The sequence below is a fragment of the Pagrus pagrus genome, assembly GCF_965226575.1.
Source record: "Pagrus pagrus genome assembly, chromosome: 7".
Taxonomy (NCBI): domain Eukaryota; kingdom Metazoa; phylum Chordata; class Actinopteri; order Spariformes; family Sparidae; genus Pagrus; species Pagrus pagrus.
In genome coordinates, this window is record NC_140191.1 from 2,301,811 (window position 1) to 2,327,868 (window position 26,058).

Here is a 26,058-nt window from a genome sequence, read left to right on the forward strand (position 1 = left end):
AAGAAGAGGTTTATAGTTTTATAGACCTGTCTGATAAATTGTCACAATCCAATCCAGTCAGCCTCCGCTTGTTATTTGTTACTCATATTTGTAATATTTGATTTATGGGTCTATCATTTTGACAGTTTTATAGGAAAATTTCCTGGTAAGAACAATGAAATAATGTGCCTGGTGTCGGGATGGCTCCGAGTAAATATTCATTACTATTACTTTATTATTGGAAAATTAACTCTCTATATATTCTGGATTGAATGCTCACATGTTAACACATTTCTGCATGTTGTTCACTGACTAAAAGACTCTCCCTTGCATATATATTTCCATATTAATTATATGAAACTACATTGTTCTCTACAGGGCACAAACCTGTAAATATAAAGTGATACCTTTGTCCTAAATCAATATCATGGCATTAAACAGTCTTGTATAAGACTGTCAGAGTTCAGGGGTTCAGGCCCACACTGTCAATGTTTTTATTTACTCAAAGCAGCGATAAGGAACTTTTCTTTTTGTTGATTTTGGAGCCCCACTGCCTTCTGATACAAAGATCTTACTTTTTTTTTTTTTTACATGCATAGAAATCCTCTATTTACAATTATTTCTATTTAGAAATAATTGTAAATAGAGGATTAGAAACCTTAATATGACGATTGTTAAATGTAAGCTTTGTTTAGGTTAGCCTAGATTAGCTTTAGATCACAGCTATGCTGTTTAAGCTGTTTTGTTTTTGTGGGATAAAAATGCTAAAAGATGCAGGATCAAGTCAGTTGGGATCCTGGTGCCATTTTGCATCTCAGCAACTCACTAAAATAGGTGTTTTTGGCCTGAATCGAAGTTAATTTAAGAAACACTAACAGGATGCTAACTAGAAATGCAAACACTAGCATTGAGACATCATCATGTAATCGTAAATGGGCTGTATGAGTGATCAGTAAAGTCTAAAAGAGTTTCACTCAGCTTTCCAGAGGTTAAATATAATGCTAAATACTTTACATCTACTTTGGTAATGTCGATTTGTGAGGTGCACTGTGCAAATAAACGAGAAATTTTCAAACAAGGAGACTCAGGGCACATCATGAATCTACTTTATTTCAGACTGTTAATGTACCGCATCAAAAACTTCATGGATGTTAAATAAAATGTTTGTTTAATACACGACAACCAAACAGAAGCACAACAATTTGTTTACCCAAACTAGCTACCTGTATCATAAACCACTACAACCAGTCATTCATTCTACACGTGTCAAACATGCAAATATGTTTTCCAGTGAAATGAGATAAGTCACCAGGAGGAACAATAGTTGTCTGTTTAATACGCAGAGAAATAGCAGCTCTTTCAAGGAATCCTTCCCTCCTGGTCTCATTGATTTCCATCAGTCAGTGAAAATCAGATTAGGCAGCGATCAATAAACACTCTGACTTTCAAATGACATTCTTTGTTCTGTCTTCATGCCGTCTCCTCATGCACAATACTCAGCCTTCCTCTATAACATGCACACTTAAAAGACTGAAGGGCTTCAACGATCAGAGTAGAAATGGTTAGTCGAATACGTCAGTGTAAAGAAACAAGGCAGGTGTTCAGTATCAGTATTGGCACATTGGTGGTTAGCGTCACTGAGGTGCGCACCAAGGCACGACTTTGGTTTTTTAAAGTAAATGTATTATCAGAAAACTTGACTTTCATCAGACTAACATTGATTAAATCTAAACTGGCTGAACTCAAATTTCTGTCTACTTTATTACACTGGTTCCTCCCCCGATGACCAGGATTCACCCTCAACTTCAGACTCCTCAGAATGAACCAGCTCCCCCTTCAACACCTGCTTCACCTCCGCATGCTCCTGCTCCTTCTTAGCGACCAGGGCTTTAGATGATGAGTCAATATCCAGCCTGGAGTTCCAGTTAACCACATTCGGGTTTTCCAAATCCCCCCAAACCAGATTGTCAGCAAACCCTAGATTCTGATTGGTTTTCTCAGCTGCTTCATTACAGGGATCGTCTGGCTGAAAGGTGGCACCGGTCTCCAGGGAGGACATCCAGAAGTCGTTCTTCACACCAGAGCTGAAGAAACCATGGAGGCCGTTGTCTTTGCCATTTGTGTTCGATACTTCTGTTGAGTCCTTCACCCCAAAGATATCATTTTCATCAGGAACATTATCAGGGGAGATGTCGACGGGCTCCTCCTTCGGCGTCATACTGCCCTCGTCAGAGCCTGCGTCATCCTGAAGATACCTTTCAGCTGATTCAGGCAAATTATCTTCAACGTCTTGAATCTGATGTCCGATTTCCTGCTCCTCACTTGGGTTCTTTAGGACTTCCCATTCAGCTTCTGTTTCTTGAACATCCTCAACAAGATGTTCTTGAGATGCACTTGATGCTTCCAGTGGTGTAACCTCTTCCACCTCAGTGGGGACGGACACATCCTGCAGGTTTTCCTGATCTGCTGCTTCCTGTAACGCAGAATTTGGTTCCTCTGTGTTGTTGATTTCTTCCACATCAGGCCTGCTGATGAAGTCGCTGAAGCTGGAGTGATCTTCGGTTACATCGACATGTGTCACCATAGACTCATTGTGTTCATCCTCTTCCTCCTTTTTCTCTGGAGCTTCTTGATCTTTATCCTGGAGCCCTTCATCACCCAGACTGTCAGTTTGAGGCATTACAACAGACGTAGCATTGAAATTTTGGTTCTCAGGTTGATCAGCACAAGAAAACGTGTCCTCTGTTTCAGTTTCTTCAGCCTCTTCTTGCTCAGTCATTTCCTCGACAGACATCTTCTCACTCTCACCGACTTTCTGCTGTGCAAAGTGAACACTGTAGCTGTCTGTGGCCAAGTTTTCTAATTCCTGTTCCACAAGTAGGTCTATCTCCAACTCCTCATCGTCGTCGACATTTGTAGGTACCGTAGGTTTGTTAAGTTCTTCGGTTTCTTCATCCGAATGTCCCTCGCTGACTTTTCTGATCATTTCTTCTGCACTTGCTGTGTCATTCTCTGGTGTAGCGTGCTCACTTTCAGTCATACCGTGGTCGACATCCCTGTCCTCGGTATGAATATATCCCAGATCATATTCCTCATCCAATGCTTCCACTTCAACCTCTTCACACAGATCTTCCATGGTTCCAAATTTCTTTGTCTTGTCTTCGCTCCACGTCCCAGTTCCCGTCTCTCCGATCTTCTTTTCCTGTTCACCTTCGCTCGACTCGCTCTCGTCCATGTGTGACGCCTGAGTATTGGCGTCGGTCTCGTCGCTTTTGTATCGGATAAGAGGACGAGTGTCGGCGAGCGTGTTATCCAGAGCGTAGCTGTCGCTCTCCAGCTCGGTCCTCCACGACACGGAGACATTTTGAGAATCCTCCTCTTCATCTTCGTCTTCTTCATTGTTAGGAAGCGGCGCATGCTCTTGATCAGCATGTTGTCCTTCATCGCCTGCTTCCATTAATGAAGAGGCCACTTTATCGTCTTGCTGTAGATTTGCAGCAAATGGATGCTTGATTTCTCTCTTTTCAGGCTCTCGTCCTCGTGCTGATATATCCTCCTCTGGTTCAGCATGCTGTTTCTCTTCATCCTTGTTCACACCAACATATGTCTTCAGATCAACCTTCCTTTCAATCACGCTGTCCCATGTATCCATCTCTTCTCCATCGGGGTACAGCTTATCCTCGACATCCGTCTCAGTTGTTCCCACTGCTTGTTCAGCACTGTTAATTTCTTGTGTTGTCTCAGCTGCATCCTCCTTTAAGATGTTCTCATCTTGGCTGAGGTCTGTCACCTTGTTCAACGGGCTCTCTTCATGCTCAAATTCAGACACTGGACTGCTCGTCCTGGATTCAAAGTTCTGATCAAGTACTGCCTCAGTTTCGGAGTCTGAGGCTTCCTCTTGGACACGCTCCACTTCTTGGCCTTTGCACTCTTTCTCCCCCCATGCATCAACTGCAGCATGTGGCTCTTGCGTAGCTTCTTTCTCAGCGGGTATTTCAAAAGGCACATCTTTATCAGGTTCATCTGAGAAACCACAGGACTCCTCTGCGATTCTGACGTGGTATGGTGTAAGGTTGGGTGTCGTAAACTGATGCTGATTCACCTCATGGTTGAACGGCTCGGCGCTGAGACCAGACTCAACCTGACAACTGGTAATTGACTCAACAACTGGTCTTTCCTCCGGATGTTCAACACCAACATTACTCCAATCCTCTTCACCTTCTTTGTCCTCTGATGTTTCAACAAGAGCCTCCTCCTCATTAGGAGGTGATAGGGGCTCAGCGTAGGTGACTTTCTCATGAACCTCCTGTGGTCTGAAACTTTCAACAGCTCCATCCTGCAGTATTTTTGGATAAGGGGTTTCCTGTGTTGCTGATTTTGTTGTGTCTTCATATGCAGGTTTCATGTAAGTCTTTGGAGTTTCAGTGAGGGTGACGGGTTTCCTACTCCAGACTGGTGTTGCAGTTATTGACGTTGGCCCTGTTCCTGTCATACCACGGACAGATGAGAAGGAAGTGGTCTTGTAGATAGCGGACAGCTGGGGCTGGTAATTTGTTTTAACCCCTCGAGGACTGAAGGCCGCATCTGTGGAGGACAAGAGACGAGCTCATGAATACACAATGAACTAAGCTACTGTAATAATAATGACTTGCATTGATTTCTTCAGTCTTCAGTCAACAGCTCTGGCAAATGTACTGAATCCTTGATTTTGTTAGTGAAAACTATGACTAAACCATGACTAAAACAAGACGCTGACAAGCTAAAAAATAAATCGAGACAAGCCAGAACTAAAATATAAGTGGTGAGCTATCTGACATTTAAAATTCTTAATATGTTCCTCCCATCGTGCATCTAGTGTGTCAAATTACAAACAATATATCACTGTCATTGATTGACGTGTGCAGATTCCCAGAAGCCCAGGTGATGCTGTCCCAAACCGAGAGCGAGTTAATGACATCATGGCTTCAACATAAAAGGATTTGGATGAAAAAGATCTTTGGACAAACTTTTTTTTTGACTGATTCAAAAACCCATTGACTTTGAAGGTGCAAAAACCCTTCTTACTAGGATTTAGGACTCACCCCTGCAGCACGGCAGCTCTGAACACGGCATGCATTGCAATCACTTTCTAGTCAAACTGTTGTTTCTAAGATTGAATGAGTTCACCTAAAGTTGACCAAAATGCATCATCGACTAAACTGGACTAAACCATGATGGATATAACGGCTAAAATGTGTCTAAGCAATGAAAAGTAGATTTAAATTAGCTGCCAAAATCAACACTGAATCCTGAGTTATCTGATATCCAGCACAGACTAGTATTTCAATTCATCGTTAGTAATCTTAACTGGACAGAGATACTGTGGAGGAGCTGCCTCCCCAAAGCATCATTAATACATATGTTCTGAATGGAGGCCGGACACTAATGGGGAAATATTGATCGTCATTTCCTTTCGCTGCTGTCTAAGTTACTGGAAAGCAGAGCCATACGGCTCAGTAACCTGTGGGGACTGTCTGAGGTGGCTTACGTTACAGGACCCAAAGTGCCGACCTCAGCTGCCTGAGAGAAGCCCACCCCCCCACAAATACACCCTCCCCAGTTAGACTAATGCGATTACAAATACTATCAAACATGTCGCCCACTCTCAGGGGCTTTTAGTCAGACTAAGTGAAATTATACCCACACGAAGGAGAGTGGAGAGAAAGGAGAGGATTTATGCGACATATTGAGATTCAGTGAAGTCACCGACACGGTGCTGATGTATTAACACTGTTTACTTTAATTACCTGTGATGGAAATGTTTCTTGGCTGATTCAACAAAGAGACGTCTCCTCTGAGGTTTTCGCTGTCCAGCAGAGCTCTGTGGAGACAGACAACAAGAGGAGCAGGTTACATCCTGTTACAACACGAGAATATTCTGATGTTTTATAATTAGGATGAGCCACAAATGTGTGAACGCCGACGTGATGCTGCGCACAGAGAGCTGGGTGGGAGGAGGAGAGGAGGCCGACTCGTGTTGCTCCTGAGCAGCAGGAGCAGACTGAGGTCTGTTGTTATGTTAATGAAGGTAAGGCCTCGCCATTGAGGAGCCATCTGCAGCGCACAAACCTCTGCCATCAATTCCTCACACACAAGAGACACATGCACACACATAATGACAGCAGATATTATGAGCAGCCCATGCAGCACTAATACCACTGTGTCTGTTCACACATGTGGATCGCACCAGGCTCCATTCCGACACATACTCGTATAATTAGCTGCGTGTCTCGCAGTTTAATCCATTTTAAAAGGAAAATTTTACCCAAAAATGAAAATTCAGGCATCTTTGCCATGTTCCTAACCACCCTACTGAAGATTTGCATTTGCCACCGGCGGCTGCTGTCCTCCACTTTCTTACTATAACACATCTCCAAACCCCTGGTGACTCAGCCCGGTCACCAGGATATTATGTTAGCAGTGACCGTTTCTGCCAACCACAGATACGTCCAAGGTTGACAGTTTTATCCAAACGGGGCATATACCATTCACACCATTCCAACAAGGCTGCCAAACGGACGACCAGATGTTCGAGTCACACCACTTGATATTATATTTCCATCCATTTTGTGCCGCCCAAAAGCGAGAGCTGCGAACATTTCCAAAATGTGACCAAAACCGGCTATTTTTCACAGGAAGTGTGTGATCGTGGCGACCAAAACAGGTATTTTGAGCCAAACCATGAGGTTTTCCTGATCTTAACCAAGTGGCTTTTGTACCCAAACCTAACCAGAGCATAACACAGCGCTGTGATAAAGTTGCAACATAAAGACACATCCGGTTTCAACTTATCTGTGGTTTTGCAGAAATGTACTTGGCATCAATCTCGAGAAAACCAGGCTTTGCTAAAATCTGCATACCCCAACACCGGAGCAGAAATGAGCTTCTGCTTCAAACAGCTGATCAGGAGAAGGCTTCCCACTCCCATTTTCCTTGACACCTGTGCGGTGGAAGAACGGAGGGATGCTGCCAACTTGGCCATAGAAACTCGCAAAGCATGAAAAGGACTTCAGCGAAATTCTGTGTTTTTACGAAAGAATGAGCACTTACTCATCTTAACCTTGAGGTAAAACTGTTCCGGTCCAGACAACAATAAACTGAGATGTTCAAGACGCTGCTCAAAAGTAGAAGAAAATACAACAATGTCATCCAACCTCCACTCTCCTAAAGTCGAGTCCTTCAGCCGCTGAGAGGTTCTTGGATTGAGAGATGTAGAGATGTCTCCAGCTACTTCAGGAAAATGCTCGAGGATAGTGACTAAAATTTTTTTTTTAAATGGTGAACTGTCCCTTTTAAAGATCCTGTTTGATTAAAATATCAAGTTTCATGTGTAGTGATTGACCTTGAAATGTGTCCTCTGCCTCCCCCGCTCCCCCTCTGCTGTTACTCTAGACTCCCACAGCTCATAAATCTGAGGGGTGAGGGTCAATATTTGAGGAGGGGGAGCAGCAGCAGAAAGGAGGCTCCACTATAGAGCTCCATAATGGATCCGTTACTCTGTCCGAGACATCAGAGGCTGCTGTTTCAATGCGGTGACCTTCAGTCCAGACGGCTGCAGTCGCTGTGGACGCCTCTTTATTTCTCCAGCTTCTCGCACAGATTGAAGAGTGTAGGCTCATTATCTAAATCCGTGCCGACCCAGCAGTGATGAGAGCTCAGCTGGATGCTCGTGGGGTCGTTTTTGAATGAGACGACTTTTATCGAACATTAAAAATGTGCCTCCTTATTTGACTTTTAAGCATCCGGAAATCAACATTTAATTCAACGCTCGCCCACACCTGTCTGACATCAGGAGGGTTCCTCAGATCATCCACTCTGCTGAAGTTTCAAGGCTTTAATGTTTCACAGCGTGAAGCCGAAGTTTCTACTTTCCTACACTTCATAAAAGACTCCCTATCATGACGAGTAAACACAAAGGCTGACTTCTAAAACACACATCTCCACCAATACTCCATCTGCTGTGTAAATGACAGTAGTTATATAATTTGGACCAAACCAGAGCTAAAACAACGATGCCTCGGGAAAAAAAAACATAGCAGGTATCACAAAATCACTGCTGTTATTATGGTCCAAATATCTCAATATTTAAAATGTTTGTGTTGACCTGTGACTGCAGGACAGTCGCCTGCTGTCCGAACATCAGAAATGTTGTTTTTTTACATTTCTGTTTGTGTTCATCTGAAGAAAATCGATAAGCCGTATTGATTAGTGACTTCAGAGGGGCTGATTCATGTGGGGTTTTTTTTTTACTTCATTGTTTCCACATTGAATTACAATATATCAAATATGTCCCATGTCCTGCTCCCTATCTTATTCACACCTTCAGAGTAAAACATCAGCTTCCCATCAGCATGTGGGGGAGGAGATAATGACTGGTTTTAATTTCGGGTGTATTTTTCCTTTAAACACTCCACAGGATAATCAGGTATATAACAGCGTACCTGTACGTTGCCACCTCCAGGCCCAGAGACGTCTTCGCCTGCAGGAGGCCTCGGTTCTCCAGGACCAGACCATCGATCTGCTGGCCCAGCTCCTCTCTCTCCGCCTCCAGGCCCTCCAAGTGCTCCTGCCAAACACAGGAAGTGAAAGAGGAAAAGGAAGTGGTTTAAAAAAAGGTATGAAAGCCTCACAGCGAGGGTAAACATTAACATTCTCTGTGCTTATGTTGGTCACATTCAGTGTGTTGGTCAAACATCTATTTCAACCTAAAGATTTATTAAAACTTAATTCTGTAATTCTGATATAATCAAGTCAACACTTCTTTTTATTGACTTGTAAATGACCGCTCTTCTCGTTGCTGGCTGTTCAGGACCACACTGGGAGAACGCAGCTTTGTCCTTACAAGCGCTCCATTTTGGGCGCTTCACCTCTCTGACTTCACCGTGACCCCGAACTAATCCCAACAGACTCAACCTATAAATATGTAGTCGCCCCGTCGCTTTCACACCCGAATGTTTTCACTCCATCAGAATATTAAATGAAGCAGACAGAGGGATGGAAAGCCGCCAGGGGGGGGGGAGAGCAACTCAGACATGCTCTTTAAAGCCTTCACTCGAAAAACTGGACTTTTACCAAGTGACCTGAGTGTTTGGCACCAAATAAGATATTTAATAAATGTGAACAATATAAGATGATTGTGATCGATGGTGACTGTCGGGGTTCATGAATACCTGAGGTCCGTTTAAACTGTCGACTCATTTAAATCAGGGCTTAAAACTTTATTATTAGATTGGATGACTGGTTCCCTATTAATCTTTTACTATTTATATTCTTGTTTTTGCTCTTTTGAATTAAGGTTTAAAAGGCGTTTCCAAGTGGTTTTATTGTTGTCAGAAAGACAACTGGATTTTTTCCAAAAACACGAGAAAAAACACAAGTTTATTCATTTAACTAGTCTATAACGGAGACACGACAGCAGATAGAAATGGTGCCAGCAGAGCTGAAACGATTGATCGATTATAAGATCAGTTGTCAACTCAATTAATTGCAAACTATTTTGAATTTGGAGTAAAAGTCCAAATGCTCTGATCCCATCTTGTTAAATGTGAATATTTTCTGAATAACTTTGGGTTCTGGACAAAGAAAAACATTTGAGGACGTCGTCTCGGGCTTTAGGAAACACTGATCGACATTTTTAAAGATCAAACAACTAATCGATTAGACGAGAAAATAATTGACAGATTCATCTACAACAGCGATCAACCTAAACGCCAGTGATGTCATTATTATTATGTAACTTCATAACGTATGACGGACTCTTAACTGACTTGTGTCTGAACCCTGCTTTATAAATAAACTTCCCTCGACTCCATTTTGTCTCACTGACCTCAGTCGTGCAGATGCTGATTGTGAACTGTCCACATTCCCCTGTGGTCCGTCACTTCATCATTTTAGACTGTGTCTATTTGTACCACATGAATCTTTATCAGACGCAACAGATGCTGAGGGGTTCGCAGTTTCCCGAGCAACAGTGTGCGACTTTGTAATCTTTGTGTTCACATGACAGAAGTTCCTGATTTGCTGCGAACTAAAGAAAATCCACGTGTTGAAAAATTGAGCTCTGTTATAAACTTGTAGACATATTAAAGGCACAGTATGTCATTTCTAGGGGTGTAGTGTGGCATCATGGGAGTTGTTGTCTTCGTTGTTCATTGTTAAACAAAAACAGATGCCGTTAAAAACCTGATGTGACTCAGGCACAAATGTTCATGACGAGGTAATGTCACGTTACGTTAAGTCTCGTTCCTCTTTGACTCTCCAGGAAGTTAAAGCGATGGGTGAGCAAATGAAACGCACCCTTATCTTGAATAAAATAACTAATTTCTCTAGATTTCAATCAAAGACAACTCAATGAAATATAAATCAAAGTCTAGTTATTCTAGTCGGGGCATTTTTAGATATTTTAATGCATGTTTGTTCAGTACAACCTTTGTTCACAAGTCAGAGATAGGTATGGATGCTTCGCTCTCACCTGCAGTCTCCGGACCTCCTGGCTGTATTCGTGTCCCCGCTGGGCGACGCTCTTCTCCAGATGCAGCCTGACGTCCTGAGCTGAGGCGATCTCCTTCTCCAGGGCTCGGAGCTTCTGCTGGCTCTCGCTCTTCTCCTGACCCACTTGGGTTAAACGGCTCCTGGCCTGGTGAAGTGACTCCTCGAGGCGAGTTAACTGCCCCTGATGGGCCTCCGCTGCCTCCTGCCATGCCCTGGTGGCCCTCTGCGAGTACTCCTCTCCCACCTGAAGAAGGTTGGATGTATGGTTGGCCCTTTGAGCCAGTGTGGGTGGCACTGTGGCTCTGGAGTGGGTCATAGTGGCCTCAAAGTGGACCACTTCCTCCTGATGGGTCTGAATCATGTGGCTCATCTCGTGCTCCAGCTGGTTGACCTTCTCCCTCAGCCACATCTGTGCCCTCTGCTCCTCCTCCAGCTCCTTCCTGCTTTGCTGCACCTTCATCTTAGCCTTCACCTGGGCCTGAGCCTCCCTCTGCCTCAGCTGGTCCAGGGCTTGGAGCTCCTCGGTCAGCTTCCTGACCTCCAGCTCTGTGTCGACCCTGTCCCTCCAGGCTGCATCCACCTCCAGCCTCGCCTGGCGCAGCTCTTCCTCCAGGCCCTTCCTCCGTGTCGAGGCTCCGTGGTTGCTCCGTCTCAGAGCTTGGATCTCTTTTGCAAGCAGAGCATTTTCCTCCTCCAGGAGCTTCACCCGGCTCAGGTAGGTCTCCAGGCGTCGGTTCAGATTCAGCATCTGGTGCTTCTCCTCGCCCAGGTGGCTGTGGTGGAAGGCTTTATGCATGCTGTGGAGCTCCATGTCAGAGAGATTTGGCAAAGCGAGGCCTCACTCAGAGGTTCACTGAATATGATTTGGCAGCCAAGTGAGTCTCTGCGTCCAGGCCTGAGTCAGGATGTTTGGGGCTTTTTTTTTTTTTTTTTTTTTTGTCTGAGTGAGGCTCCTGCGAGGCTCTGGGAGTGTGACTGCCAGCAAGAGGCTTCCCTTTCATACTGGAGTTAATGAAGGGGCCGGGCACATGGACGAGGGGGGGAGGAGGGAGGAGACTGAAGGCTGAAGGGAGGGGGGAGGAGGCGAGGAGGGATGGGAGAGGGAGAGATGAGATGGAGGGGTGGAGGAGATGGGAAAGGGCAGAGAGAGGCAGTGATGTAATATCCAAGGTTAACTCTTTCACCACTGGCACTTTCTGCAGCTGATTTTACATTCAAAAGTCTTTATCGGGTTTTTAATGGAACGGAGGTTCAAAGTAAAGGGCCACAAAGCTTTCTATCATTTTGTTTATTTCGGTTTATTCAATTATCACGTTGTTCTGATTTCATAAAGGGAAACATTGCCTCTAAAATAATAATAACTGTTCTTTTTGCACGCTACTGTAGGTTTCTCTCTCCACCTCACTCGTATTACGAGCGTAATTTTGTAATTTATTTAAGAGAATTTAAGTGGCCATGATTTCTTTTTTTCATGTGTTTTAAATACTCCAAACCATTTTTTACTATCAGAATTTTTCCTCGAGAGCGGAACGGCAGCTCGGCCTTGTGCACGTCCTTGCAGAGATGTATTTTTTTATCCTAAACCAGAACTTTCAACACAAACAGTAAGTGTTTTGAAATGCAGAAATTAAGTAACAGTCAGTAACAGTCTGATTACACAACATTTAAGTTTCTAACATCCTGTTTTTGACAGTAAATGTATCATGAGTATCACAGAGGGTTTATGTATACAGTTAATATTAGTATCATATAATCAGGACAAGAAAAACTGAAAAATCTTCTGCTCAATGTAACAAACAAACAAAGAAGTCAGGCGACATTAAAATCATCTGGTGTGTAATTTCATCTCCACTCAGACGAGCTGAAAAGGAAGCAAACCTCTTCCTGCAACTTCAGCATCGTGACTTTGGTCTGAGCTGAGCTGTGTGAGCTTCACAGCATCTTCACAGCATCTTCACAACATCCTCCTCAATTATTCCAAATAACTCCCCCGAGCTCCACTGCACCTTTGTAAACTGCTTAATGATTAAACCAAATAATGCAAAGTGTGAACTAACAATTAGAAAAACCTCATCAACACACCTCAGGACACGACTTACAGTATCTGCAGGGTGAAGGGGAATTCATTTACCACACAGAAAACTCCCATGTATTTAAGTGTGGAGCCTCTTGACCTCACCATCTCCATCTACTGGGCATCTCTCAGCACTGCAACAAGCTGTCATCACCCAGTGTAAGAAGGTGACCCTGCTAACCGCAGTGGTGCAAGATAACCAAAGTACATTTGCTCAAGTACTCTTCTTAAGTATGTGCATACGAGTTAATCAGTGTCACCTCGTCTTGATTCGTTGTACTCGTGTCACTGACGAGTGTTTTATGGGATGAACTGTTGTCAAGTAACGTCTCTGTCGCTGCCACTCTTCAAGCCTCTGGAGGGTTTTTAATGCAATCTACCTCCACATTCTCACTTATTAAACATTGTGTTTTCTAACTTTATTAATTAATTATATATATATATATATATATATATATATATATATATATATGGAAAAGAAACAAAAAAAGTATAATTTTAATGTTCATGTACTTGATTATTTCCATTTTCTCCTATTTCTCCTGCCTATATTGTACTTTTTACTCTATTACATTTTGTGTGACAACTTTAGTTACTGGTTATGTTTCTGGGTTTAGTATAATTATACAAAATATGAAATCAATACATAAATGATGATATAATATTGTAGATTAAGAAGAAACTCTCAAGCTGCCCGTCACATGAACTATATGAAGAAGTTAAACCACCTCAGCAGCTTCAACAGAATGCATCAGTAGTTAGTCATGGAGTGTAACTAAGTACATTTACTCAGGTACAATTTTGAGGTACATATTTTATAGATAATAATATTATAAAAAAGAAAACACATATTCAGATCATCAGAAAAATGCTGAATATCGGATCCATTGATTGGCCAGGCCGATAATCGGTCACCACACAGTGTACAATATTTAAATACATGTTAATATATGTGTAATTTACTTTGACTTGTTTTGATACTAATGTACATTAAGTCTTCATCTTTATTTTTACTTTTGTAAAGTACGACTTCCAGGTACTTTATACAACACTGTCAAACTTTGATAGTATTTCTACATTTTCTTCTTTTTATTCAAGTACAATATCAAGTATATATCAGTTACAATATAACTGAAATACTGATGGATTTATTTATTTACTCATCAGTTTACTTGGCAGGGACGATACATGCAGTCATTGTTACAGCTAATTAAAATGCGTCTAGGACTTCTGGCCACGGCTAATTTCCTTCCTTGTCTCTGGTCAGGCTTTTGAGGAATGAAACTACATTACAGGACTCTGAAACAGACATGAAAACTAACAATAAAACATCATCAGTAGAGAACAAGTTGTCCACATGTTGTTGTTCAAATACAGATCAAATCATTTGTGTATTAGTTTCAAGGACGCCTCAAAGGTTGTGACCAGACTGATGTGAAGCCTTCGTATCAGCTGTTCTCTGACCGAGCCTTAAGAAAGTCACAACATTTTAAAACTTCTTCTACCTCTGAGGAAGATGAACTACACAGATAAAGCTGTCGTGAGCTTCTGCTTTTATAAGTCACGCACTTATTCAATTCAATCATTCTTTTGACCAAAAGGACAGAAAGGTTTAGTGTCTGATGATGATGTTTTACATGCATGTTGCACTGACAGATACTGAAAATAATAAATGGGTCATTAGCTGGACCCGAAACCACAGCAGCACTCATACAGACGAATTCACCATCTCAGGCGTAACGACAAGCAAGGAAGTACTGTATATATCTGAGAAAAATATCTGAGTTCAGGAAATTGATTTTGCAAATTTTGCTTCTTCTTTTGAAGTAGATGTCTTTATCCGGAAAGTCAGTGTAACAGACCGCAAATTAAAGGGCAGACCGTCTAATGTCTATTCATGTTTGTGTTCTTGTAATATTACAAACTGGAAATCCAACCTGTACTTTCCAACTTTGAGATAGATCACAAAGAAACGTCTCCATTAAGGGACATTTTGACACAACATTTTGTCCTTTATGTCATGCTATAGATGAAAAATAGTGAACTACTGAACAACCTTGGCTGCACAAAGTAGAACAATGTTTCTTGAAACCACAAACTTTAAATATCCTAACAATGCAGTGCTTATGGTCTGGTCAGGTTGTGGCACGAAAATCAGTCTTGATCAAAGGGTTAGGAAGAGATATCTTGGCTTATAATGTCGCCGCAAACACAGCTGAAATATGTTGTGACATCCCGTCAAAGAATTCCCCGTTTATTTATTGTTAGTATGTCCCCACGTCTCGTTAAAAACCCTGCTTCCTGTCACTCTCAGGCTGTTCTATAAATAAAGCAATGAAAAAGCCCAAAACATTTGCATTTGTCACCACAAACACAGCTGCACAATGTCCCAATATCTTGCTAAAATTACTGGCTTTTGTTGCCACAAACATGGCTGGAATATGTCCCAACATCTAGTCTTTTTTTTTTGCGTTTTGTTGCAAATAACACTGCTGGGAAATGTGTTAGATGTCTGTCCAAAAAATACACACCTTTGTTGCCAGAACGCAGCTGGAACACATCCTGATGTCTTGTCAAAAAAAAATCCCCTTTTGCTGCCAAAAACTTTGCTAGAATATATCCCAAATATATGAACAAAATTAAAAAATATATATATTTTGTTGCAAATAACACGGCTGGAAAATGTTCCAGACGTCTCGTCAAAACTAGTGTTTTATTGTAAACAACACTGGTGGAAAATGTCCGGATAGCTCATCAAACAATCGTGTCTTCTTATCTTCTCTGGAGGAGCTCTTTCGGTTACGCTGATGATGCCGTCATGGTGATCTCAGTTTTAATTTTCGCAAAAATTCATAACAAAGTCGTTCAAACTGTTCGAAAGACGCCGCTGTTTCCCAGGCTCTTACATTCAGGGCCAGGGACCTTTTCTCTTCATGATGCACTTAAAGTTAAAAGTCGAAATGTCGAGAATAAAGTTGAAACTGAATTTTGAGGCCACCTCTTCTAAGCTTGTGTGGTTTTTCCTTCTGAACAGATGCAGTTTTTCGGCACTCGGCTCTTCAGAGTCTTAATGCTGACAACTACACTGTGTTTATGAGCTAAAAGAGAAAAAATGTCTTTGTTACTGAAGCCGACTCTGAAGTACAGTTTCACCAGTTCATCTACACAAAACAAAAGAAATCCTGGAAAATGTCTATTATCGGATACCGAAACGTTGTGTCCGATCTCGCCTTGCTGCCATACCACCTCCACCTCCATGTCCACATCACATACATGTATAAATGTGAGCTTGATTCACACTTTTTGTGAAAATATTTATAAGAGACATAAGACATGCACATTTGAATGCATCTGTGGTTTGCTTGGGCCGAGCAGACGTGTTACACACTCATATTGAACTGTGTCTTTGCTCATATCTACATGAGCACTGATGTCAACAAACCTGGGTTGATACTGACGCAGTTAAAGTGTCACACTGTGGTGTGTGTGTGTTTCAGCTAGGTGTCAAAACCACTATATGACCCGTAGTTCTTGTTATGACGGCATAAATGACGCTTCAGAGTTAATTATTACCGTCCTTAAAATGTATCACTTATTAACATCCTTCTTGCATGAACGCTGTTTGTAATCACGCCTTGTATTTGAGGATCTTATCTTCCTAGGATACAAAAAAACGCACTGTGCTCTGTTTGTAACTCACACCCAGCTGGACGTACATGCAAATTACTTTATTAACCAAAAGCAGAAGTTGGAGAATTTGAAGGCTGAGTGGCAGACTCAACACGAACAGAGGAAACAACCAGTTCTCCTATGAGGATGTTCTGTGGTCGTATTTCAGTACTTCTCTGTCTACAAGTCACAGAGAGCTCAACAGGACGACTGTAGCGATGGCGGAGGAGGAGGTGAACTACGCTTCAGTCGTATTCAAGTCCAACAAAAGTCCCGCAGCTGAAGGTAAGAACAGATATCAGATCAGCTGATGTATCTCTGTTTATGTGCTCATCCTAACATCCACTGTTGACTTCTTTGCACCGGTATTTTCTTAACCCCCCCTAACCCTTATCCAAGTAAGTTCACACCTTTAGTGTGTCGGAGGGAAATTTGTGTTGTTCACTCTGGTTTTAAAAACATGAAAAATGTTGCTGCTCATCAGAAAGAATCAGCGGCACGATGCTGTGGAGCTGCTGCTCTGTAAACTGCAGGGACCAGGTGGAAATAAGAAGTTGAGCTCAGCCGTCACATTTGCATCGGTGTTTTCAAAGTTCCCAGTTTGATTATAGCGGACAAAGAAAAATTCAAATCCATATTAAGACTGTTAGGAATGACTAAGGCTGATATTAAAACTTGAATCCACAGTAATGTTTACCATGTCCTTAAAGCTTCCGCTAGTGAGATAGTTTTTTTTGAGTCTCATTCCCAGAACTCGTCAGTCGCTGCCGACCCGACCTACGATCCCAAAGCGTCAGTGTTACTAACTTTCCAACAGGAGCTTTCTATATGAATAACACCTGAGAAAAAGTCTTAAAGGAACAGTTCGCCCATAAAAGAGAAATTCCTTCATCATCTCCTCACCCTCCATGCTGAACATTTCTGGAGCTTCACAGTAAATCAGTGTTGCAGCATTTTCCTAAACAGCTGAAGTAGCCGGAGACTTGTTTTAAAAATATTAAATTAAATGGCTCCATACAGCTCGTCCGGCTTAATCCAAGTTTCCTGCACTCCAGGATCCGAAATTGATTTGAAAAGACGTTATTTACACCTTTTTTAAAGCTGAAATCTTCACCGTTGCTGCTTAGGTCAAAGCATCGTCACGCACCCTGTCTGAAGTGGGTTTACGAGCTACACCGTGCATCAACGGTGTGAAAATCCTCTTTTTCAAATCAGTTTGGGATCTCAGGGCTTCTGAAGATCTGAATTACCCCCAAACAAGCTGTACGAAGCCATTTGATGTTTTTTTAACAATTGTTTTTTTTACATTTTAAAACAAGTCGGCAGATACTTGTTTAGGAGAATGTTTAACAACTTACTGCTGATGAATTTTCATTTTTGGGTTAACTGTTCCTTTAAATGTACTTAAGCTGGAAATAAATGTACAAAAAGGTTTGTTGACGTTTTCAGAAGGCGGCCCACTCGACCTACAGTATCTGATGAGTTGGGAATGACAGAAAAATTAATTATCTTACCAGCAGAAACTTTTTAGTTAAAGTAAATTATGCATATAAATGTATGTGCATAGTGTCGATCAGGACTTTTCTAACAATGTAATAAAGTTTTTTTGTTTTTTTTTATCCAACTAAATGAATTTAAAAATGCACAACTTGGGTGCAGCATGCAATCTGCAAACTTAACACATAAATATAGTCGTGGTAGAATACTTGCCTCCAAAATGTGGTGGATTGGAGTATAAAGTAGCAGAAAATGAAAATACTCATGTACAAATACCTCGACATTGCACTTAAGAGCAGTTCTTGAGTAAATGTACTTAGTTACATCTTAAAATGTAGAATTATGCAAATGTTGGCTGATAGCTCTAAATATAACATTGTTCGAGGGCTGACGGTAAACATCACCTCGTCTTCATGCTGATACCACACTTGGATGTTAAAAGATCTGTAAGGTCTTTTGCTGACATCAGAGATGCCGCTCTGACCAAAGCTTCCTCAAATCAGTTTGGAGAACTTGTGGTGAAAAAGATGCCTGTACATTTTTTTTTCCCATACAAGTGTTTCCCCTTTGTATGTGGTCCGCTAACTGAGATGCAATTTCAACATCTTGGATTTTCGCTGAAAGTTTTAAATCCCTTTGAAGGTCATCGTGTGTTTTATTAGTTTGAAATAATTAATAATCCTTGTTATTATTCAAACAGTAAATAACCTGACCATGAGTTTGTGTCCTTGAACTTTTCAGCTAAAAAAGAGGAGGACACTGTGTACGACGAAGTGAAGGTTAAAGAGAAACCGACCGACCAAACTGATGACACAAAAGGTAAGCTGCAAAAAAAACAACAACATGCAAATCATTCAGGTATTTCTACAGTAGTAACACTGCCAGTCACTGCCATTCATAATCCAAGTCATAAAGAGTGTTGCTCATCCTGTAACAGTTGTATATCTTCTCTGGAGGAGCTCTTTCAGTAACGCTGATGATGCCATCATGGTGATCTCAGTTTTAATTTAGCAAATTGATAACAAAGTTGCCCAAACTGTGCGCGTGAGGTTTGAAAGACGTTGCTGTTTCCCAGGCTCTTACATCACTGTTACATCCACAGTCTCACACGTGACTTAGTTACATTAGCTGGCTAGCATAAAGCAGCTGTGTAGTTCACTAGATAAGGCTAACGTTAGCTAAGTGCCAACCCAGAGGATTGTGACCGCTTTGAGCCAAAATGACATATTGAGATAAGCTGAGCTGCAAACATGACTGACAGAAGGGGGAGTGCTCGCTTTCTAACCAAAGTTGACGCAACCTTAACACATCTGATGTTAAAAATAGTCTCGACAAAATAATCCAAGTAGTTTAAAGCAGACCGGACAAGACTGTGTGTGCACATGACAGACAGGAGGATGAGATATGTAGATTTTTAAACTGCACAAGCTTCATCTCCACTCACACAAGTATCCCTAAATGAATGTAGAAACAGTCGTAAACATCGATTAGACACTTGATGAATTGAATCATTGACACTGCTTGGATGATTTCAGCTTTTTGTTAGTTGTGACTTCTGTGACTTCTTTGCATGGACGAGTGAAAGTAAAATTAATTTTCAAATATCAGGACCCACATTGGCAACAAATATTTTGAATCTGAACTTTTTTAATCCTTCTCTCCTACAAACAGAGTGTTGGACGATGGTTTTAACGTCATCTAATACCACCACTATGACAGAAATACTGCTGTTATTATCACCAACACTTCTGCTGTTACTGCTTCCACTTCTTCGATCACAACTATTTGTGTTCACAGAGAGATCCACATCCTAAAACAGTCAGTCACTGATGTCGTGCTCGATGCCATAACTTAAGACACCCTGTAGATTTTGTGAAACTCAGACAGCTGAAGTCTTAAATGTGTGTTTGTCGTTGACTCTCAGCAGACAAGGAAGCAAACAACAGACATGGAAACTTTCGGCTTTTGGCTTGTTGTTTGGGGATTCTCTGTGTCCTTCTGCTGTTGGCCATCATAGCAGTCTGTGTCTACAGTAAGTATACAGAACAGGCAGTCTAATCATTAACGATGGACATGTATTTACCGTGTAAGGTCGAACCATGTATTGCTAGTTTCTAACTATAAATGTCTGGCTTGAACAGTTACAGTGTTGTGTGTTGGTGTGTTGATGTTTTTCGATCATAAACACATTTGTTTGCACATTTTATAGCTTTGTGGTTGTTTTTATTGCAAATGAAGTGAAATGAATGAATATAAATTTAAATACTTTTAGATGTTACAACCAACTGAATGTATGAATTCATATGAAACCGAAGCCTCGACACAGCTGAGAAAAGTTTGGTGACAGAATTAGTGTAAACAGGAAGGAATTTAAGGACACGTTAGGTTGAATGCAATCCTCTTCCTCTGTGCCATAAAGCTCCACTGTCGTCCAAAAGCCACTAATAAACACTTAGTTAATAAACATTAATGAGCAACGCCGTTGTGCCGCACGACACGTTCTGCAAACAGAGTGACCAGGGCGGCTGCAGCTGTCGAGTCTATGGCTCATACACCGTCCTGGTGCCGTGTAAGGCTCACCAGTGAATCATATCAGCAGCTGAACAAAATTTCCCCAACAAATACACCATTCACTGGTGTTTCAGTCATGTTTAGTTAAACTATAAGCTAGTTATCTAATATTTACTTATGTAGGAACCAAAGGGCTCGGAGCTGAGTGCCTCAGGGGAAGTTGGGCATTAATGAGACACTGACTGACACATTGTGTTTTTTAAAGGGATGCACGATATGGTTGGCTGATACCGATAAGGTGACCAATGATTTCACATTTTTGAAGAAGTTCATAACATTTAGTTTATGCACACCTCAGTGTAGGAAATGCAGATGTAGTGAGCAAAGATGGATGATTTAGGAACTCCCTCCTCTCTGAACTCGTGTCCAACACGGATTGTAAATGTGATTGTTTTCCTCTGAAATTGTCAAAAACGTCCACAATGGCGATGACTTGTTTGGCTCTTTAGGCCAAAGATATACCTGCTTTTAACAACACATGTGGGTCGTATCTTGTGTCAGTTGTGCACATCCTCAGAAATTAACGCTATGTGCACATAAACCTTAGGAGCCGTGTAACGCCAGTATGTGGGTGTGACAGGGTCAGTGGTTGGCGAGCTCGTCAGCATCAGCAGGGACAACGATGGGACAACAAGCTCATGTGAGCCAACTCGTCAGCCTTTAACACGCATAATTGGCAGGTTTGTGAACAACTACGTTCACCACGCAGCCGGTTATCTACGCGAACAACGAGCAACAACAGTGTGCTGCACTTCTGTAGATTTACCAGATCCAACGATGGTGTCTATTCAATGAGAACTGCTCACCTGGCTTAACTGGGAAAACAAACAGTTTCTAACTTCCAGGTTTGCGGCCCACTGAATATGGACAGTAGTGTTTCTCCTGCTGGCCCAGCACAACAGTTCCCACTCAGCCCATGGACTTTATCACATTGTGATGACGTCACAGATTTTCAAATCTCTCTCCTCTCGACTAGAGGAACGTTTCACAAGTATAAAAAACCTCCATGGATCAAACTTCAAAATAGAAAGCGTCATTCTTGATCTTGTTTGCAGTTTAAAGTGTCCTCAACAGTTTTACAGACGTCTCTTTTAAACAACACATCGTCATACTTAAACAACTGAACAGGTCGATTGCCAGCGACTCCCAAAACATCATATCAACGTCGTTACCAGCGTGTACAAAACTTAAATAACATTGTGACATAACTCAACTTTGTCAGTAAGCTAAAAGAACTCACTGTTGACTTTTGCTTGTTTCATTGACCGTCCGTCCGTCCCGTCCTTTTGTTTGTGGACTTTATTGCTCTCTATACTACTTCACCTGACTTCCTCCTTTGCTGTAATTTACTACAGCCACTAGATTTCACCATATAACAAGAAACATAAGAAGCTACTTTCACAGTCAACCTATGTGGTCGTTTTCCTGATTACGATGGCTTTTTATAATGGTGCTCTATGAGTGGCTGCAGGGCAAAAAGCTGAGTGGCGCCGTCGTATCCAGATCTGAACAATAGATACATGTTTTCATCTTCTCCCTCTTTCCTGTGTTTAGTGGTGAATCGCAAACCAACCTTAAGGTGCATACTGCCACCTACGGTATCGGAGTCTGTAGATGCTGATGCTGCAGAAATTAATTAAACACATTTGGTTTAGAATTATCATCTTGATTTACCAACTTTAATTTCATTATCAACCAATAAATATGAGTGGATTTCCCATTATGAGGCCAATAAATATATATATCGTGCATCCCAATATGTTTGGTCTGGTCATGGGATTTGTTGTCTCAAAAATGTAAGAAACACAACGAGAGCCTAAAACCTCCAAAAGGCTGCAAACCTGAGGCAGAAGAAACAAGAAGCAAATGGACAAAACCAAGATGGAGGGAAGAGAACTGCATTATGACTGTCCCTTATGAAGTTTATGTTCATTTTGCAGTTACCACAGTAAATCCAACGAGTGAGCAGGACCAGTTAAAAGAAAACCTAACAAAACTCGAGGCAATCAATCTCAACCTGACAAACAACAACAACAAACTGAGCTCAACTGTCCACAATCTGACAATCCAGTTTGACAACCTGAATAAATCCTATACTGCCTTAGAGAGAGACAACACGGACCTGACTGCAGAAAACCAGGAACTGGAGACACAAAAGCAGGAGCTGGTGGAAAAGAATCAGCAGCTGGAGACACAGATGAAAAGCTTGAATGACACGTTACAAGACATAAAGACAGGGAGCAATGAGCTCAACGTCAGTCGAGCTCAGTGGAGCATTGATCAATACTGCCCAGGAAAGGGACGTGGTACGTACAGAACACAATAATTATTTCCAAAAATAACCAATAACAATAATAATAATGAAGTAATGCCTTTTATTGGTTGGTTTCTGTTTTTTCAGTAAGAAACTGTAGCTCTTGTCAGAGTGGCTGGAATCACTACGAGTCCAGCTGCTACGCAGTTAATAACGCTGTAACTGCTGATCAGAAAACCTGGGATGGAGCTCAAGCAAACTGCAAAGGAAAAATTTCAGAATTGGCTGTTATAAATAATACAAAGGAGAAGGTAATTATGATTATAAGGACAATAATGAAATAATGACATTTTAATCACAGCCTAAATAAAAAATATTTTCTGTAAGTCTAAAAACAGTTTGTCATTTACAGTGTGTTTTCTTAACTTGAGTATTTAAATATATAATAACTGTCTCTCTGGTGTCAGGAATACATCAAGGACAACAGTTATGGTGGAGTCAAAGGATACTGGATTGGCCTGAGAGTCGTAGATGGGAAGTGGGCGTGGGTCGATGGAAGTAATCTGACTGAAACGTAAGACACACATTCTTAAACATTTTGAATCATGAACTCTATCAGCCTCGATCTAAACATCATGTTCTTCCCTCAGCTCCTGGATACAACAGGCGACTGCTACTGAAGGTCACTGTGCCATTTCTGTCCCAAACAACGGACTGGAATCAGTGAGCTGCAGTAAAAAGAACGCATGGATCTGCGAAAAGAACGCTTTGTCTCTTACACCACCTTAGTAAAACTTGAGAAAGTTACCAGATTATGGTGCAGTGATTAGCGCTGTTGCTTCACATCAAGAAGGTCCTTCTTACCCGGCAGGCAGGGCATTTCTGTGCGGACTTTGAATTTGTATGCTGTGAATGTGAGTGTGAATAGTTGTTTGTCTCAATATGTCAGCCCTGTGATTAACTGGTGACTTATCCAGGGTGTCGCTGCCACTTGGCCAATGTCAGCTGGGATCAGCTCCAGCCCCTGTGACCCTGTAGAGGAAAAGTGTTTTAAGGATAATGAATGAATGCATTTTAAATGTGTGTGTGTTCTTCTACTTTCATCAAGATGCAGCTAGGACATGTTTTTTGTCGGCATAAAGTGATTGGTAACGCATCATTGCCTGTTTATTTGTATCGTGATGTGAAGGATATTAAAGCTGAAGGTTGGTAGTCTAAGAAGCATATTTTGTCTCACATGTAGATTTTGTTTTAGAAAAAGATGTGGCTGTTGCAGGCCTCTAATAATTGGTTTCTGAATGCTAACATGCTAACTTGAAAGCCGTGAGTACTTGCAAAAGCCATGTTACTTGATCTTTAAACCAATCACAATCATCTTGGGTGGCACTAAACCCATGATGCAGCGACTGTGAGCCTGCAAAATTAGTGTCCGGAGAAACTTGGTTTGCACGTGGGGAAGTGATCCCTGGCAATAAAATGGCTAAATCGCTGCAAAAGAAAAGGTAACAGCTGCTAGCTTGTTTACATCGCTCTGTGCTGTTAGCAACCAGCTTATTTTAGCGTCACTTGCTTTGTGAGCTTGGAGGTTGTTGGGGATTTTAGAAACGGTACATGCAGATAACAGGAGGAAGGGGGAAAATGGGTGCAGTTACAGGCTTTATACCAACGGTGTACATCCGACTACTTCAGCAGGAACAGACTTGTTCAGTGGCTAACCCAGCTAGCACAATGCAGACGTACACAAGTAAAACAGCTGAAACCAAAGTACCTCAATTTGAAAACTCCATTGATTGATTGATGATATGATCGTGGCATTCGGCGGAGTTGTTTATGTTTGTATATATTGCACTTTAAAAGCTAAGAGAACTTGTTGAATTTAGCAAACTAGCCGCTAACACAGCCAGAACTGAACAGGGCTGTTTGGTGCCGCCCGGTGGTGCACCTTCGTGTGTTTTGGAGAAGTGGCTCTGTTTGGAGGGAGGCCTGAAGGCAGGCCGTGGGTTTTCTCCAGTTGCTTACTTTCAAATGTAGCTTGCTCCTGCTGGTTTCTCAAAGCTAACCATCCCTAGCTTTAACATGTAGAGGTGAATGTTTTGTTTTATTTCTGTACCTGGCAGTTAGTTCCTCGTTTAGTCCATTATATATAATAGAAATGCTGCCACACATTCTTGTTTTTGTCTTTTTTCTTACATATTACAAAGACGGTTTTATCTGTTAAACCACTGCAGTGAAACTTCAGAAGGCTCCTGGATGCTCTGTGAAGATTAATGAAGTAGTTTGGGTGATTCAAACATGTCTGTTATTCATTGTTTTTATTGCTGTGGTGTTATTCTTCTCTTTTACCATGATTGTTCATCAATTCAGAGATGTTTGCTAGTTATTGTTTTTATTGATCTATTTGATCTGGGCTTGATAATTTCTGTTTTTGTTATTACCGTGGTTACAACCATATATGTTTTATCTAGCCCATTTGAATGTGAATTCAGGGCATCGCTGTAAAAGAGCTTAATGTTCAGCTAATATTCCATGAAAAAACAATGGCTGATGATGATGATGATGATGATGATTGCAGTTCTTCTACTTCCCAATTTGTTTTTGTCAAAAATGACTTTAATTTTTTTATAGAAAAAGTCAAAACAATCATTTATGTCAAGTGAATTAATCCTCAAAGCTGTTTGTGTGTCCGTGTGTTTGTCACTGAACAAACAGACACTCAGATGTCATTTATTTATAGATTTTGGATTATATGTTCTGACCATAGGTGACATCAGCATTTAAAAAGATACAGTGAGAGGCCTTAAGTTGCACTAAAGTGATAATTATAACCAAATCTGGATGTGTTTTTCTTCTGCTTTGTCAGAGATGCAGTGTGAAGAACTTATGTATCAGCAGATTGATGAAAGGGTCCAACAAAAGTACTCAACGTCTCTTATTTCTTATTGTCTTATTATTTCTATTGTAACATTTAAGATGGTTGTTGCTGATTGGTCAGCAGGGGGCGCTGCATCACCTGTTCATAACAGAATGATCCCAAAGCTGTTAAAGCATTTGTATTCTGATATTAACATGAATAAGTTAGTTAAGTTGTATCTGTCTATCTTCAAGCAAATTCCTGTTGTGTTTAATAAAAGTGCTGCCACACATTCTTGTAATTGTCTTTTTCTTTTAACCCTGATTCCAAAAATGTTGAGACGCTGTCAATAAAAACAGAATGCAATCATTTACAAAGGAGCTGTGTGTACAGCCAGCAGTTTTACAGGAGTGCTCCTGAGCCCATGTAGTAACATCCTTCATACAATCTTGTGTTTCACAAAGTGGTGAACCTCGCCCCATCCTTGCTCGTGAACAGCTGAGCCTTTCGATGATGCCACATACCGTCACCTGTTACCGATGAACCTGTTCACCTGTGGAATGTTCCAAACAGGTGTTTTTCGGAGCATCCCACAACTTTCCCAGTCTTTTGTTGCTGCTGTCCCACCATGTT

At 41.4% G+C, this 26,058-nt stretch overlaps 2 protein-coding genes across 2 annotated transcripts; one reads left to right on the forward strand and one right to left on the reverse strand.

The window, feature by feature from the left end:
* Positions 1 to 1,063: 1,063 nt before the first annotated feature.
* nes (nestin) lies at positions 1,064 to 11,441 on the reverse strand. Its single transcript, XM_084356939.1, has 4 exons — positions 10,490 to 11,441; positions 8,460 to 8,584; positions 5,766 to 5,839; positions 1,064 to 4,563 (listed from the first exon to the last, which is right to left on the reverse strand). The coding sequence occupies exons 1-4, from the start codon at positions 11,318 to 11,320 to the stop codon at positions 1,742 to 1,744; spliced, it is 3,852 nt and encodes a 1,283-aa protein (XP_084213065.1). The 5' UTR covers positions 11,321 to 11,441; the 3' UTR covers positions 1,064 to 1,741.
* A 5,029-nt stretch (positions 11,442 to 16,470) lies between these two features.
* Positions 16,471 to 23,363, forward strand: LOC311260067 (killer cell lectin-like receptor subfamily B member 1B allele A; the record flags this gene model as incomplete). The annotated part of the gene is made up of 7 exons (XM_084357580.1): positions 16,471 to 16,537; positions 18,491 to 18,568; positions 19,677 to 19,781; positions 22,426 to 22,626; positions 22,722 to 22,885; positions 23,042 to 23,148; positions 23,225 to 23,363. The coding sequence occupies 7 exons, from the start codon at positions 16,471 to 16,473 to the stop codon at positions 23,361 to 23,363; spliced, it is 861 nt and encodes a 286-aa protein (XP_084213706.1).
* Between the last annotated feature and the right edge of the window lie 2,695 nt (positions 23,364 to 26,058).